The sequence below is a fragment of the Rattus norvegicus genome, chromosome 8 (genome assembly GCF_021556685.1).
Source record: "Rattus norvegicus strain SHRSP/BbbUtx chromosome 8, alternate assembly SHRSP_T2T, whole genome shotgun sequence".
Lineage (NCBI taxonomy): Eukaryota > Metazoa > Chordata > Mammalia > Rodentia > Muridae > Rattus > Rattus norvegicus.
Genome location: NC_141541.1, coordinates 16,453,199 through 16,471,034, shown reverse-complemented (window position 1 = coordinate 16,471,034; position 17,836 = coordinate 16,453,199). Strand labels below are relative to the sequence as shown.

The 17,836-nt window shown below is 39.7% G+C and overlaps 1 protein-coding gene across 4 annotated transcripts in view; it reads right to left on the bottom strand.

The window, feature by feature from the left end:
• Positions 1–1,109: 1,109 nt before the first annotated feature.
• Positions 1,110–17,836, bottom strand: part of Ccdc82 (coiled-coil domain containing 82) — a 38,258-nt gene continuing 21,531 nt past the window's right edge. For all 4 annotated transcript variants that reach the window (XM_087560773.1, XM_087560775.1, XM_087560772.1 and 1 more), the window contains 3 exon segments: positions 15,606–15,776; positions 10,940–11,125; positions 1,110–2,387 (listed from right to left, as the gene is read on the bottom strand). In XM_087560773.1, the coding sequence (XP_087416899.1) occupies positions 2,319–2,387; positions 10,940–11,125; positions 15,606–15,776 (426 nt within the window). In that variant the 3' untranslated portion in view covers positions 1,110–2,318.

Sequence of the window (17,836 nt, the reverse complement as noted above, 5' to 3'; positions counted from 1 at the left end):
CTTTCCTTCCTTCCTTCCCTCCTCCCCTCCCCTGCTTTCCTTCCTTCCCTCCCTCCCCTGCTTTCCTTCCTTCCTTCCCTCCTCCCCTCCTCTGCTTTCTTTCCTTCCTTCCCTCTCCTGCTTTCCTTTCTTCCTTCCTTCCTCCCCTCCCCTGCTTTCCTTCCTTCCTTCCTCCCCTCCCCTGCTTTCCTTTCTTCCTTAATTCCTCCCCTCCCCTGCTTTCCTTCCTTCCTTCCTTCCCTCCTCCCCTCCCCTGCTTTCCTTCCTTCCTTCCCTCCCCCTCCCCTGCTTTCCTTTCTTCCTTCCTGCCCTCCCCTGCTTTCCTTCCTTCCCTACTCCCCTCCCCTGCTTTCCTTCCTTCCTTCCCTCCTCCCCTCTCCTGCTTTCCTTTCTTCCTTCCTTCCTCCCCTCCCCTGCTTTCCTTCCTTCCTTCCCTCCCTCTCCTGCTTTCCTTTCTTCCTTCCTTCCTCCCCTCCCCTGCTTTCCTTTCTTCCTTCCTGCCTTCCCCTGCTTTCCTTTCTTCCTTAATTCCTCCCCTCCCCTGCTTTCCTTCCTTCCTTCCTTCCCTCCTCCCCTCCCCTGCTTTCCTTCCTTCCTTCCCTCCCCCTCCCCTGCTTTCCTTTCTTCCTTCCTGCCCTCCCCTGCTTTCCTTCCTTCCTTCCCTCCTCCCCTCCCGTTTTCCTTCCTTCCTTCCCTCCTCCCCTCCCCTGCTTTCCTTCCTTCCTTCCCTCCTCCCCTCCCCTGCTTTCCTTCCTTCCCTCCCCCTCCCCTGCTTTCCTTTCTTCCTTCCTTCCCTCCCCTCCCTTGCTTTCCTTCCTTCCTTCCCTCCTCCCCTCCCCTGCTTTCCTTCCTTCCTTCCTTCCTTCTAGCTTGAAAACCCAATAGGAATAATTATAGAAATGTAGTGAAGAAATACAAACTCATCTCCATGTAAGGATTTGATAAAATGTTGTCTTATGTAATATTCATGGAGGCACATGTCATGAATTACACAATACATGAAGCCACCTAAATTTAATCAACACTTTCAGTAGAAACAAACAAAAGCAAATAAAATGCTATAGAAGAACAGGTCTCATATTTAAGAATTAAAGATACAGAATACACACTTAGTCTTTAAAACCATTTTACTTTATTGCATTAGGAAAAAATTAGGATGTGCAAAGTAAGAGAGGCACAAAAATAAGCCTTCCAAGTATTTTTGGTTGAACTTGTCTCTTGAGATTGTCAGACTAGAACATATACATACAGACATACATAGAGAAAGTTATGATTAAAAATCTAATACACCTTAATTTTTAATGTATTGCAGATAAAACTGTAAAGAAACAAGAAAGAACATTATAGAGAATTAAAATATATATCAAGAAGTTCTTCCTGAACGTGAGAATTGAAAGACCCTGGGGACGAGCCATCTATTATTAGGGAAACTTTAGCAGAAGGAAATACCTCTCCACCTGGAGTGGATCGCCATGGTCTCATTCTGAGGCTAGGACACTGAATGCATGGTGGTCTGAAGCTTCTTCATAATTCACAATTGAGGAAATATTACAGATATTTATTACTGAAGATTATTTAATACTGCCAAGGGGTACAAGAATACATACATAGAGGTATAAATATACACATGCATATATACTGTGGATGTGAAGGTGCATGTGTGGTTGCTCAAATGTGTGGGCACATGAACATTTGTGTTTGCATGCATCTTGAGCTCAGAGGATGGATAGCCTTGGTCATTCACAAGCATCACCCATTCTTGTTTTCTCAGACAGTGTCTCTCACTGATGAGACACCCATAGGCTGGATACCTGACCAATAAGCCTCAAGGATCTGCCTCATCTTCGCCTCCCAGTGTGGGGATTACAAGTACATGCCATCATGTCTGGCTTTTATTTTAAATATGGTTTGGGGAACTGAACTCAGGTCCTTGTGTTCATAAGGCAATTACTACACTTAATAATAATACACTTAATAAAGCAAGCCATCTTTAGGACAGTCCAAATATATTGTAACACAGCCTATTTCTACTAAACTGACAGAACATGACAGCACATTCATCTGCTGGTCATGTGTGGGAAAAGAATAACCACATGACCAAAACAGACTGAGGGACTTCTGAACCACAAAGCTGATGTTCTCCATGAAAATCTATGACTGTTATTAGGCTTTGCTGTGGCATTTCATAAAGATTGAGTGGGCACATACACGAGATATTTTGCTATGAAGATACAACCAATGATACATGACACAGAGAAAAAAAACTCATGATCTTCACATTTACAGAAATTTATAAAATCTCCTCTGAAGGAAGCATGCTATAATTTAAACTTCTCATCTTGAAAATAATCCGCAGAATTTAGATACTCCTCCAGTTGACCATGTTTCTGCATATACAACAGAAAAATTAGTCATTTTAGTCACAATAGCAAATAAGACAGACTTTATAGCTACTAAACACATGTCCTATAGTAATTGGGAACACAAATCACTTAGATATAAATAGAAGCACTTCTAACTTACAAAGGGCTGGGAAGAAATCAAATAGTAGCATTATTAATTTCATACCTCTTGTAAGTTATAATTGGAAATCATAGCATAAATATAATTCAAGAGTTAATCCAACACATATTTGTGGAACAGATGTGTATGTATGTGAACAATTTCCTACTGTTGACTGTTGAAGGGGTAGAACTTTTAAAAGATGCTTTCCCCATCCCTAAGTTAAGACACTCACAGCAACCAGTACCAGTGTGTGAGGGTCAGAAGAGAAACCATGGCTAGTTGAGCTGACCTGGGAAGTCGTGACATTAAAGTTGTTTCAGACAAAAATACTTGATAGGCAACATTAGTGGCAAAGTGACGCTCCCCCAGCCCAGGAGGTTAAAAGTTCATTTAACAGTACCATGACAAGGAGGCATAGGATTTGGTAATAATCTGATGTTTTCTGAGAGAAAGAGGACTGAATCAAAGAAATCTAGGTTGAAGAATAAAAATAATGAGACACTAGGTTAGGATAGATTAGGATTGGACAGGCAATATGATGCTGTCAAAGATCTAGGAGCAGGGAATTCACCTTATTTGAAGTACATGTTCAGAAAGTTAGCTAGCTACTTATAGCTGTCTGGCAGTGAGTTAGGAATCTGTGGTGACAAATTAAACAATGAGGACTCAAACCTGTGGGGCACAAATGGAAATGGAGGGGAAAGCATAGGGTGGAGCACGTTAAGAGATGCATTAAAGGTACCCCGGAAACTCCAAGGTGAAAGAGTACAAGAATAATGGGAGGCAGGCAGGGCTCTCAGAGGCAGAGCAGTGAGCAGAGATGATGCATGAGTTCACATTTAGACACAGAGTTCAAGTATTTATATCAGTTGAGGACACTAAATTATTTAATGGTTTCCTGATCTGGTTTATGAACTCTGAGAGAAGATCTCAATGGCCTGAATTCTGTGATGACAAGGATTCATGGGAGGCAATATGAACACTGTATTTTCATCCTAGGCAAGGCCATGAAGCCCATTTTCATAACCTCAAGATCTGTGATTGCAGCACATCCCCAAGAAAGAAGGAAGAAGAGAACAAGACAGAAAATGGTCTGTTAGCATAGGCCACACAGAGTTCAGTTGGTTTTAGTATATGCAAATAAAATTCATTATGACCTACACCTTAAAAGATTGGCTGTTTTAGGCTTATTATTTTTACCTTTATATTGTTATACTCAACTAGTTCTAAAATTTATTTTGGAAAATTCGGATGTACCTCAGTACACTAAGAGAAGGAAACAACAATCTTGGCTTGCTTACATACCAGCTAACGGCAGTTGATCACTTTCTAATTCCAGGCCCTAAAGTGTGCCACAATTCACATGATCGAAGCCCCAGCATCGCTTAGCTCCTATTTTCTAGAGGAGCAACAGACTTGGAGAGATGGAGTGACTTGCTTTCACATTCCACTGCTAGTCAGCCAGGGCAAGTATTTAAATGCATGCTTTCAGCCTTTATAGGATGCTGTTTTGAGTTTTAAATGGCAGGGGTGGGGTGACAGCTGTTCTGAGAAAAAAATGAAAACCACAGAAGGGAAAGTGAAATGGAGGAAAGGTCATTAGGACCACTCTGCCATTTCCTCTGCCTGAAGATGCTCCTCAGAGCCTTTGGGAAGTCTGGGCCTTACTTTAATAGGGAAGAGCACTTTCATGTGGTACCAGACGGGCATTCTGACAAGAACATTCCAGATCCTGGAAATGGGGTAGGGGAAAGTAGTCTGATTTCTTTCTTTCAGGATCAAATGAGACCAACAGAAAGGAAGGATCTGCTGAGGGAGCTTAGAGAGCCTGAGCACGACCAGTTCAACAGGAACTTTTAAGCTACAGTCCTCCATCTTTAATTTACTTAAGAGTCCGTTTATTTTTTTAGATTTTAGCTATTTAATGTCCTCAACAAGGAGTTTCATTTAATTTGTTTAGGTAAAGCCAGGAACTTTGTATTTTTTCCCACCAATTTCTAGATTAGCTTGACATAGGTGGAGCTGTGTGTGTGTGTGTGTGGGTGTGTGTGTGTATGTGTGTGTGTGTTATATTGAAATATATTGAAATATTTTATATATATATTTCATATATCTTCAAGACAGTGTTTTTCTGTGTATCCCTGGCTATCCCAGAACTTACTCTGTAGACCAGGCTGGCATAGAACTTATAGAGATCTGCCTGTCTCTGCCTCCCAAGTGCTAGAAATCAAGGCATGCACACAACACCACCTAGCTAGTGTAATATTTTGAGAAATACCAACTTCAAGTGTAGAAGAAGAAGAATAAAAGAAAAATGTTGAAAGAAGGAAAAATGAAAAGACTCATTGAGGGAACTATCTCATAATTTGAAGTTCTTATTTAATACATTGTAAATTATTTTAAATACAACTGTAAAACAGAATTGATACTTCTTTGTATGTATTCAGGTAGGTGTGTGTGTGTGTGTGTGTGTGTGTGTGTGTGCACCAGAGGTTGATCTGGGGTATCTTCCTTAGCTGCTCTCAACCCTGTCTTTAGAGCCAAAGTCTCTGATTGAATCTGTTACTCACATATTTGTATGGCCAGCAAACCCCAGGGTTCCTCCTGTCTCTGCTTTCTTAGAAGCCATATGATACTGCACCTGATTTCTAAGGTGGTGTTGGGATCAAATTGAGGTTCTCATGCTTGTGTGGCAAAGCACTTTAGTTACTGAACCATCTCCCTAGCCCTCTGACTTACTATCTTCTCTTCCCAGAATCTATGCTTCTATCAACCAATCAATTGTCTACTCCAGGAAAGCCTATCACCACGTGTAATGAAAAAGAACTGTTGCGGCACATTAGAGTGTTTGAGAACTGCTGTTGTTTGCCCTGAAGTTATCTGTATTTTGATGCTAATTCCACTGCCCCAAGGACTGCTGCCTAGCCACATACTCAGAACTCAGGTGACTTCACCAGAACTATCTCCCCCATTGAATTTATAAAGTTCAGGTGAGGCAGGTACAGGATAGGAGGAGGCCTGTCATTGGAGGAGAAGGAAGGATGGGTGGGAGAGAAGTTTGAAGGAAGAGGAGGAGACTAGAGGAGAAAGGAGAAGACAGGACAGAGGAGAGGGTGAGAAGCCATGGCAGGTGATTTTAAGATTCTGTTCTGTGTATTTACAGGTTATTAATGTTCCTAAGGGATGGATGGTACCGGGCTTTGTATGTTTAAGTGGGCAATTATATCTTATCAATTGGATCTAAGATTATTGTGTTGTGTGTTCTTTTATGTGAGGGTTTGAGTGTAGGAAAGTGTGTGGCTGGGATGTGTTTCCGTTCCGCCAAGATATCAAGCAGATATCTTGGGGCACCGTGGTGTGGACCTAGCGAGGTAAAAGACCACAATACTTTTTTTATTTTTTATATTTTTATAACAGAGAACTGTATGTATGTTTATGAACTTTGGTTTAATTATGCTTTCCCTCTCATGTATTCTTATAGTAAAGCTAGCTTGATGGCCCTTGACTATTAGACTGAAAGAAGATTCTAGCACAGTTATCAGGAGGTGAAACAAGAATGAAGTTTAGCTGGAAGATCTTTAGTCTTTGGCCAAACAAACTGAGAAATCCTGCAAGAATAGAAGAAAATGCTTAGAAGAGACAGGTAAGGAGGAGAGTGTCAAACACAAGCAGGGAGTGGAGATAACAGCTTGTGCAAGACAAGAGGACAATGTGACATCCTGGGATATGGGAACAGCCAGAGCCACTGAGATACATATTTAAGCACAGCCAGCCCAGGTACTCTGAGAGAAGACTAAATGTAGAGATGTGACTGACTACAGCCAAAAAAGTACATGTGTCACAAATACACACAGTGCTGTCTCACTCAAAGGGACAGCAAGGCTGAGAAATGTCAGAGGATTTGACAAATTCTGAAGTTTTATCACAACACAAAAAGGCAATATATGTGTTTATGCTGGAATATAAACCCTCTGGTTTCTAGGGGATCTTTTGAAAAAGTCTATAAAGAAATATTTTCAAATTAAAATATTTTTTCAAAAGTTGAAAATTCAAGACAAAATGAAGCTCTTTGCTGCCTTTTTGTAAAAAAGTGCTGCCTGCTTTAAGCATTATGTCTTATTCCTTTAGCACCTAACATTAAATATTACTTTTGATGGAGAGAGAATGTGAGGTTAGTTTTCTGTCATCTTGGTAGGCTGAAGTCATCTGAAACAGAAATTCCCAATTCCTGAGAAAATGAGCCCATAAAACCTACCTGTGAACAATTCTGTAGTGAACTTTTTTTTTTAATTATAGAGTGATGTGGGAGGGCCCAGCTTACCTCTGGGCAGGTGGTCCTGAATGGAATAAGAAAGCAGGTTAGGCCCACCATGGAGAGCAAGCTGGTCAGTAGTGCTCCTCCATTTCCTCCGCACCAGCTTCTGCCTTAGTTCCAGCCCCACTCAGTGATGGACTGTGTGGTAGACTTGCAAGATGAGCTAAACCCTTTCTCCCCAAGTTGCTTTAGGTCATGTGTTCATCAAAGCACTGAGCAGCAGCTAAGACAGAAGGGTCTGTGAGGTTTGTAGATTATTCTGGCCTTTGAACTTTGGAAACACTGAGTGTTCAGAGCTCAGTGAGTAGACTGTTCTGTAGGAAACTGGATGGGTGCTGAGAGCAATGCAGATGATGAAGGCCTGGGTTGTGATGTTTCAGAAGGAAGTTGGCAAGTCCCTTAAAGATTCTGTCAGGGCCATTAGATATTCTGAATTAAGAATGTGTGGTTCTGCTCAGCTGGGCCCGAGGAATCAGTAGGGATATCAAGATTTCTGATCTTTTGAAATGAAACCTTCAGTCATGGGACAATGGATACTGGTCACCTGGGTTGAAGAACTGTGATTGAAACTAGCATCACTGAGGTGCAGTCTTGTAGAAAGTGTTTACTCAGGGCCAGACCACAGAAGATTAGTCCAAAGGGACCAAGGGGGTACCTTTTACTGGTAGCCAAACTTGGTAATGTACAGGAGTCACACAGATGGTACTGTTTTGAAGACATGAAGGGGTCATGTAACATACATGGAGGAGTCTGGAAAATGTTGAGAGCAATGTAGAGCAAAGCCACAGTTGAGGCTTTGTACTCGAAAGACTACTGATGAAGGTTCACTTCAGTTGCAGTAGAAGCCCCAGGATTAAAGGAGAGGATGGAAAGGAGATGAGGCTTGGTACCATGTGGCAGAGTAAAGAGTCCCTGAAGAGCCCAGGAGAGGATATTGGCAAAGGTAGACTTCTGTTACTTTAGAGTTCCCACCATATTGGAGATGGCAATACCATGGGATGACCACCAAGGAGAGAATCAAGTCTAGGGTAGAGATGACCAGAATCTAAGAGACAAGCTGTGTATATTGTAGATGGCTGTTCAAGCCCTTTGGAATGCAGATCATGAGTCTCAGGAATCTGACAATAAGCTGTACACTGATGGACTTTGGTTTTGCTTTGGTTTGATATACTCTGGTTCTCTCTTGGAATAAGAAGGCATATGTGGTGGTTTGAATATGCTTGGTCCAGGGAGTGACACTATTTAGGGGTGTGGTCTTGTTGGAGTAGATGTAGCTTTGTTGGAGAAAGTATGTCATTATGGGTGTGGGCTTTATGACCCTTGTCCTAGCTGCTTGGAAGCCAGTCTTTAAGCAGCCTTTAGATGAAGATGTAGAATTCTCAGCTTCTCCTGAACCATGCCTGCCTGAATGCTGCCTACCTTGATGTTAATGGACTGAACCTCTGAACCTATAAGTCAGCTCCAAATAAATGTCCTTATAAGAGTTGCTTTGGTCATGGTGTCTGTTTCCAGCAGTAAAACCCTAACTAAAACAGTATGTAACTGATTTTTTATTTTATCAAAACCTACAGTAAGAGACTGGAATTTAAAAAAAAAGAAAAACAACTTTGATACTTTAGAGAAAGTAGTATTTTAGGAAAATTGAACTTTTAGTGTTTACATTTTTAAAGACTATGGAATTCTTTTTTTTTTTTTCTTTTTTTTGGAGCTGGGGACAGAACCCAGGGCCTTGCGCTTGCTAGCCAAGCGCTCTACCACTGAGCTAAATCCCCAACCCTGACTATGGAATTCTTACAAGTTGGAATTGTGATATTAATATTATGCAATTTTGGGGGTAAATAAGAAAGAAACGTTTTAATAGTTATGTATTTGTGTTTCAAGTTGACAAGGAACTGATTCTGTTCGTTAGTTTTATACCAACTTGACAGAAACTGGAGTCATTTGGTGAAAGGGAGTCTGAGTTGGGAAAACACTTCCATGAGACGGGCCTACAGACAAGTCTATAGACAGACTCTATAGACAGACAAGTCTATAGACAGACTCTATAGACAGACAAGTCTATAGAGTGCTTTTCTAGTTTGAAAGAGACGTGGACCCAGCTCATGGAGGGTGGAGTTCCTGAATGGCATAAGAAAGTAGGCTTAGCAACATCGAGAGTAAGCCAGTAAGCAGTGCTCCTTCATGGCATCTGCTTCTATTCTTTCTGCCATGTTTCTGCTTTGACTTCCCTCAGAGATGAGTGTAATCTGAGAACTGCAAGCTGAAGTAAACCATTTCTCCCTTAGATGCTTTTGGTCATAGTGTTTTATCCTAGTAATAGAAGCCTAACTAAGAGAGCATAATTTTACTTCCTTTCCTTAAGAATGTTTTAATTTTATATTTCATTAATGAGCCTAAACTTTGTTAAGGATACTCTAACATACATGGAAATACCCTGCAAGCAGTTGAAAGCTTTCCACATATGAATATGTGTAATTATTACATATAGTACATGCACAATGCACTGGGGCTATAGCTGAGTGGTACAGCGCCTTTCTAGCATCCACGAAGCATAGGGTTCAACCTCAGGTACTACAAAAGTGGAGAAAGGAACACATTTATAAATGTGGTGTGCTAATAGATTTTCTAATTCCATTAATGAGATGGTATCTCTTAAAGGCATCACAAAAAACACTTAAGAAGTTCAGTGTCTCAGAAAATGAAGTCAGGCTTACTAGCCAGCAAAAAGCATAGGTGGAATGGGGAGAAGTGCCCGTGTAGTAGAGAAGCAAAGTAAAATGTAAACTTCTGAAGAAAGTGAAAGGAGAGATAGGCAAGGTTACTGGAGGGAGGGCTGAGGTAGATTAACTGTCCAAAGGGCAGAAACCATGATGTCTTCTTTAGAGCGATCTCTCTAATGAACAGGAGAGGCCCTGAGATGGGCCTGTGCAGCTGCTCCTGTCTCTGTGGTCATAAAAGTTTACTTGCTGTGTTCTCCTGCCTCACTTTTGCTCTTTACAGATTCCCTATTCTACAACCCAGACAAAAGATAGCAAGTCAGATTCTTCGGTTTCTTTTCTTTGCAGGATGAAATACATAATTGATCCAAATTTTCTGAGTAATTTCTATTTGCTTCTTTTTGTGTATCCACAGGACCAAATCTGTTTTAGAAAACTACTATCATGAGGATTCTTTCCCTAGTTCTAAGGGCTCTGTGAGCAGAGCAGAGTTTCTGAGCTGCCAGGATCTGATGGATGCACCAGACTCTTCAGAATGCTCACTTTATTCCTGACATCAAATTCAGTGACTATCAAGGTACAGGGAAGCCAAAGTAGGTTTCCCAGCCTGAAGTTTCAGTGCTCCGTTCCATATCCAGTCACAGTGCCAACCACTCAGCCCCAGGTCCTCAAGAAGGGGATGTGGCTGTATTAGAATTGATGATGAGGACCCTTTCCTCAGACTGACAGCAGATGCTTCTTGAGTTTTAGGCCAAAGGGATTAAAGAAGAAAGCAGACAAGCAAAGGTGAGTCCTGTACTTTGTCCCCCCACCCCAATCTGCACCCAACACCACACATGGAATATAATAGTTGACATTGGTTCCCAGTTTGACAGAACCTAGAATTATCTAGGAGACAAGTCTCTGGGAATGCCTTTGAGGGATAATGTAGGTTAATCAAGGTTGAAGAGTCACCCTATAAGTAGGTGCCATGATTTTCTCCACTTGGTTCCTGGACTACATAAAGAGAAAACTAGTTGAGCAGAATTAATCTATTTGCTTCTGAAAGAAAACCAGCTATGTCAAAGTCTTTCTCACCATGTTAGACTAATAGTACATACCTGCAAGCCAAAATAACCATCCTTCTTTTAAGATATTTCTGTCATGGTATTTTATCACAGCAACAGGAAAAGTAACTTAATATACAATAAGGCTTACACACACATATGACAAAGAACAGAGACCCTTTGTCAATATTATTGTTCAATACAATCTACACAATGTGGTGAGAGCACTCATCGGGGCATCTATTCAAAACAGAACACTGATAAACATGGAGGGAACAGGCGGCAGAAGAGGAAACGTAAGAACAGCCACACTTAAGCCTTCAGACACTGCAGAACAAGGCAGCCTACAACCTTACCTTTCTAATCCAGCCACTTTTTTTTAACTGACAGAAGAGTCTCTTTACTGTATCTTTGACCTGTTCATCTCCAACTTCTTCTGTGTATGCAATGGAGCAACAGTCTTGGTATAGTTTGAATTTAAAATGCTTTAGTTTATGATAAATTTTGGTCCGTTCAGCACAAATTCTGCCAACAATAAACACCTACATTGAGAAATAAATGTCATTACCTCAAATAAAGTATATATACATATATTTATATGATTTCAGATTTTCAGATTTCCCTTAATGGTACAATCTAAAGCATGCATTTTTTAACTTGATTAAATATATATATATATATACACACATATATATATATATATATATATATATATATACACACACACACACACACAAATGATGCCTTTATCTTTTCGTATACAATTAGTCAACCAAATCTGTGCATCTACTATGCTTCCAGTTTTAGGCTCATGGCTAGAGCACAGTGACCATTCACCTGTGTTAGGGAGCTTAACACCTTAGGAGAAAGACGACTGATTGTAAAACTCTGAAGATGCTACCACGTGAGCACTCAGGTGCTTAGGTTGTAACCAAGGTGTCTCAGCAGGGAGAGAGGGTCACCTAAACCAACACAGACAGGAGAGTGATCAAGCCCATGTTTCTTTGTGTGCATGAGCAAGAAGACAATGCCAGGAACCATTCCTCACTGCTCCTTTTTTATTTGACACAGCATGTCTCACTAGCCGGGAGCTTCCCAATCAGGCAAAGCTCGCCAGGTTTGTTTGACTTAATTATTTGCTTTTAGTGGATGCTGGAATTTGACTTCCAGCCCTCATGCCTGCTATTGTCTATTGACTGAGCCACCATCCCAGGCTCTGTCTGCCAGTGGTACTTGCAGTCCTGAAAACAGTTATCTGAGTTTGGGAATAAAGAGAAAAACTGCTTGTGAGGCATAAAGATGGACACACAGAAAAGCAAGAGAAAGCATGCAGAGCATGGCATGTATACACGGTCTATGTTTCAAATGCCCAGATTATGAGAGATTTGTAAATATGGAACACTCTTACACCAGTGTTAAGCCAAACATAAAGTAAAAATGTTCTTTGCATGTATGCATATTTTTGGCTTCACTTAATGTGTTGTGTATAAATCAGACATATTAACATTTTACTGTGTGCTTTGATTATATGTGGACTTTTAGGATTCTATGATGCATATCTGTGAAATCAGTTTAAGACCATTTCTCTGTCATGTTTTGACGGTTATATTTTATTACATATCTAAAGTGGAAGCCAACATCACCCTAATGATAAAATTAAATATATCTTGATTCATATTTTGCATACTTTATCGAAAATTCACCAGAATGGGCTCCAGACATCACAGCATGATCATATCATGTGAGAACCTGAGGACAGAAATGCTTCCCTATTTAAAAAAAAACTACAAGAATATAACCCGCAGTCTGCAAATCATCAAAGTTGATGACTAGTGAAGCCCCAGTTGTCATGACAGTGATGGAATCAGGTTATATGTTTAATGCCTTCCTAATTTAAGTATTTGTCTCTATGCTCAAGAGCACCAGTTCAGTATAAGCTAAATGATTTTTAATAGGCATTTATGCCATGTTTTTATGAAGCCACAATGAGAAAAGATACGGAGATGATGATGATGTGCAGAAAAGTAACAGGGCAGGAGTGTACTGTCAAAAAAGCATCCAAGGTATGTACTGATCGCTGCATAGCAGCTGGGCTTAACACACGTTTAAGTGACGCATTTTGGACACTTCATCATGTCCTGTGACTTCTTCTGAACAAGCATTTATTCCTCTGAGATGGAGCACTCAAAAACAGAGCAAAGAAACCATGTTACCTAAGTCTAACACACAGTGTTTACTGGAGCTGCAGACAAGAACACGGATGAGTCAAAGGCAAGCTGGAAGGCCCGCCCAGCACAGGTGACAACTCATTCACAACTGTATTCCTAATGTTCCCTGTACAATGAACGGAGAGTCACTCCGACCATCCACCCATCACCCCACCACCCTTTCCTTCTACTCTGGTAACCGTTTCTGTATCTATTGCTTTGGGGAAGGGGTCTTATGAATGTGTTTCTTTCATGTACTAAGTTTGATATAAAACTTGCTCTTCTCCTTCAAGGAGGGAATGTTCTTGTGGCCCAAGGCCTCTCAGCCAACATAACACTGCTGAAACTAAACTACTCATTCCGTGAATTGGCAAATCCATCTTCTGTCAAAGTGTATCCTTTCTTTCAAATAAGCTAATCTCTGGCAAGTCAGGCAAAAGAAAATTATCAATAAATAGTACTTCACTACACCCTCAGAAAGAGCCTAGTGAAGCCTAGGCTTTCCTTTTATATAACTATAGGCACAATCACAAAGTAGAGAAACTGCTTTCTGAATAACCCGAGGGCAGTGGGCAGAGGTGCGGACAGTCTCTTTAAGCCCCAAAATATAAATACATCCATGTTTTACTTTCTTTGCAGGCACTGACACAGTAGTTCCATAGGATAGAAAATAACTTTAGTAAACGTTCCTTTCTTCTCTTCCCCCCTCCCCACGAACAATCTTTACTAAAAGACTTGAATATAAAGGCTAGCTGGGGTAGCAGGTATGTAAAGTGTGAAGCAGAGTCTGAGGAAATAGTTCTTTCTTCAAATAAAATTTAAGCGCTCGCAAAATTTTTGGACAAATATACATTGTTTATTTAAATACTGGTGCTTAGATTGGAGGGAAGATAAATAGAACTCTGACTCATTTTAATAACTTGATCCATTTGTCACATTCAAAATAACTCCACCCTTTTAGAAACACTAATCAAGACTTAAAGAGACATACACTAAATTCACACAGTGTATTTAAAAAAACCTACAAACATATAACCTGAAGTCTGAAAATCATTCCAGTTGATGACTAGTGAAGCCCCAGGTGTCATGACAGTGATGGAATCAGGTTATATGTTTAATGGAAACCACTGAATTCTATGCCAAAACAATGACAACAGCAAAAAGTGTTAAAGTGATTTCCTTAAATTGGTTCTGTGTTGTGTTAATTTGTGAGTTAATGAAAATAAAATAATTTTACTTTTAAAGATAAAATTGAAGAAATTTTACTTCACCTTGCATCATTTCAAAACAGACATATAAGTACTAGTGACAACATTATCTGAATGACACTATATCCTGCCGCACACTCTTTTGTAGCGGACTCTCATGTCACTATTCTAATGTCTTCCACCAAGTGTCCCCACGTTGTGCCTCCTTCTTAGTAATAATGCTTCAGGGAACATTGTGATCATGTCATTTGCTTTATTGAATTGACATTCATAGGGTAAAGTCATAGCGACTACGGTGACTCTAGCAGTGTAGTCAACAGTATTTGAAAACTACACCAGACCCTTCTTCCTCTGGAAATCTTACTTTTCATAAGCCTTCAAACTTTTAAGCTATGTTGGTCAGATTGTCTTTCAACAAGTGATTTAAAAATATTTTGGTAATTTATAAGCTATCAATCTGAATATTAAGTGGTTTTAGTTGTATGTTCTTAAGTTGAGAATGAACATTTTTCTAAGTACTTATAAATCCAACTCCCAAGACTAAAACTTCTAAATGAGTCTTCCTGTCTTTATTGTATTGCTTAGAGCATTCTGGTCAACTGTTGCCCAACAGTACCCTGAATCATACTTTCCAATAAGTCGTATTTCCTCCACTTTAATAATGGAAGATTTAGCAACAATTTGAGGTCTGTGTGTCATCCAAACACATATCCTAGAAAGACATGCAGTGTCACTAGAGGAAGTGCTCAATGTATTTACAAATGCACCCTCCTTACAAGGTTGAAAACTCGGATTCTATACTTTTTATGAATTCACATTATACTGTCCCACTCTTATCTATTAACTATTTTAAAAAATTGGGGTTTTTGTTCGTTTGTTTGAGCTGCAGTTTCTCTGTGTAGCCCTGGCTGTCCTGGAACTAGCTCTGTAGACCAAGCAGCTTATGCCTGCTTCTTTCTACCTCCTGAGTACCGGGATTAACATTGTGTACCACAATTATGCCTAGCAATTACTTATTCTTGAAATTATTTTTCTATGCTCAAATTTAACAGTATCTTAATCAGGTAAATAATTGCTCTAGATACTGACAAACCATATATTGTCTAAATTGAAGTACAATGCTCTCTGAACTCTCTCACTGTAAGATAAACAGGCATCTCCAATTATTTACCTATAAACTATTAATTTGAGTGCTACCTGACACAAGGGTTTGACCTGGGTCATATTCTTCTTTGAACTTCAAAGGCAGCCCTGCTCCTCTCTTGCCTAAGTAACAATCCTCACCACTCCCATCCTATAATAAGACTTAGAGATTAAAAATAAGTACTGATTTCATCTCACTGAATTAGGGGTGAATATGCAGGTCAAACACATTTTTTACCTTCAAAAATTGAACCCTGGGGTTAGGGGTGTGTGTTTGCTTAGCAAACTGAGACCCTAGGCTTAATATCAGTGGCATACTAAAAAAACGAATGAAAATCAAATGTACCAGATTTCCTTGTATTCTTTTCTTTGTAGTATTTCCTTTGTTCATGAGAATTATTTAGAGGACAAGCTATATAGCTTGAGTTTTATAAACAGCAAAGGCAGAAATTAGCAAAAGGTACCTGCTTGTCACGTGACATGAAGTCATCTGTCTCCATCGTCCGGGTGTTATATAACTTTCCTGAGAGACGCACTGAGAATTTACAGTAGCGATGCAGCCCACAAGCCTGGCAGCCACAGTTCTCGGGGCTCTTCCAGTGGATGCTTAAGTCAGAGTAGCTTTCAACCCGCTCCTGACAACAATGAGATATAAGAAGATTAAGTCAAATATAAATGTTTCCAAATTAGAACTCGTTTTCGACAGCACTGGAAAGAAATACAAGAACCAAAGACATTTCTTACTTTACGAAGGTATTTTTAAATTGAAAAAATTATTAACCTTGGCAATAAAAAAAGGTCAAGAGAAACAAGTAGTTTCATTTATCTCTTTACTTAAAATTACTACCAACTAGTATTTCCAATAGGCTTCAATTCACTTCTATTCTATAGTCTCATCTCTAATTATTATCAATGAGTTATTAAGTAAAGTAGGAAAATGAGCAACAAAATATCAGGATAAGTGAAATTGGAGTTTAGTTAAGGTAGTTAAAATTTGAGAAAGTTGGGGTTGGGGATTTAGCTCAGTGGTAGAGTGCTTGCCTAGGAAGCGCAAGGCCCTGGGTTCGGTCCCCAGCTCCGAAAAAAAGAACCAAAAAAAAAAAAAAAATTGAGAAAGTTACATTCACTATTCAGGGCATGAGTTAAATCACATTTCCCTGAAAACATTCTGGAAATAACTTCATCCTCCTGTAGGGACCTGATTTGTCATGTGAAAATAAGCATCTTGAAATTACTAATGTTCCATGTCCAGCACTGATGGATCATCTAGTGACTGATTATCAATGAGCAGAGCATGTGAGAAACCCTGGTCTGCACAAGCAAACTACGTTAGCAAAGAAGCCACTTACATATGAGTAATCATGCTTGTCCTCAGCCTGTGCTAGTCACTACTGTTCCATTAGCAGTGTGTTTTAATAACACACTTGAATGAACACACTGAATATATTGCCAGCGAGGTTCCTAATCCACATTCTTCCCCTACACCAATCTGGATGGTACACTGATCCTTTTCATATTGTATGATCAACAGCACTGGTCTGACTTACCTGTCACAGTCTTCAAACTTCACAGCATGTCACTAATAGACTAAGACCCAGACTAGTGCTCTTCCCTCTTGCCTCCCTGCTTCTGTGTGCTGTGCAGCACACTGTGATGAAAGCTCCAACAGCTTGGCTTCCTGAGGGACTACAGTGAGCAGAACAGACTCTACATGGAAGTGAGATAGACACTCTTCTGGGTCACATCAGTGAGCTTTCTTCATGTTACTACTGTACCCTAAGATCTTCCTGGATCATCTATCTCATAATTCTGTGTACCCTGTTATTCCACTGTGGGTTTTCTAAATTCACCATAACCTGCCAGTGTGGCCAAGCATAATATATCATAGACCCAAGAGTCTTGGACTCCTCTAAATCCTGGCCTGTGAAATTACTAACTGTGGAACTTTACATTCTGAGTTACACTTTCTTCACTGCGAAATGGAGGAGAGAGTAGCTCTTTCCTTTTGGACTTATAAAATATATTTCACATGTAAATCATTTGTCAAATGTTAAATGATCTTTATTTTTTATTTTTTATTTTTTTTACATCTGGGGAATAAATTGGGGATCTAGCAGTGTTAAAAATCTAGAAATAAAAAGACATATATCGTAGTTCTAAATTCAAGCCATCATTGAACTTAAAATCTTAGAGTTTATAGCCCTGATTGTTCCCCAAACTGAAGCATTTCTTATCGTCAGGCATACTTCATGTTGAAGGGTTCTTGATGAACCTCAATCTTCTGAAGTAAAGGAGTATAGAAGTTAATTTAAGTGCTAGGGAGATTTTAAGGAATTTGAATGTATTATTTACCATGTTTCCTCTTATTAATCACTAGAGAATAGAATGTTAAGGCTGGGATACCTTTAACTATCACATAGTTCGTGCTCTGCCATTAGATACACTAAAATACAAATCTGGAGGATAAAATATAAGCCTGTAATTCCAATTTTAAAATGTTAAAAAATACCCAAACTACTAGAATTATAAAATGGAAAGTTAGAGAATGACGTAAGTCAGTGTTTTCCACACTGTTTTATGGAAAACAAACATCCTAAGCAGGACCCTAGTTGATGGCTCATGGTTAACTGTTGTCACATATGCCTGAGTTTGATTCCAGGAACCTACAGTGGAAGGAAAAAAACCAGCTCCTGAA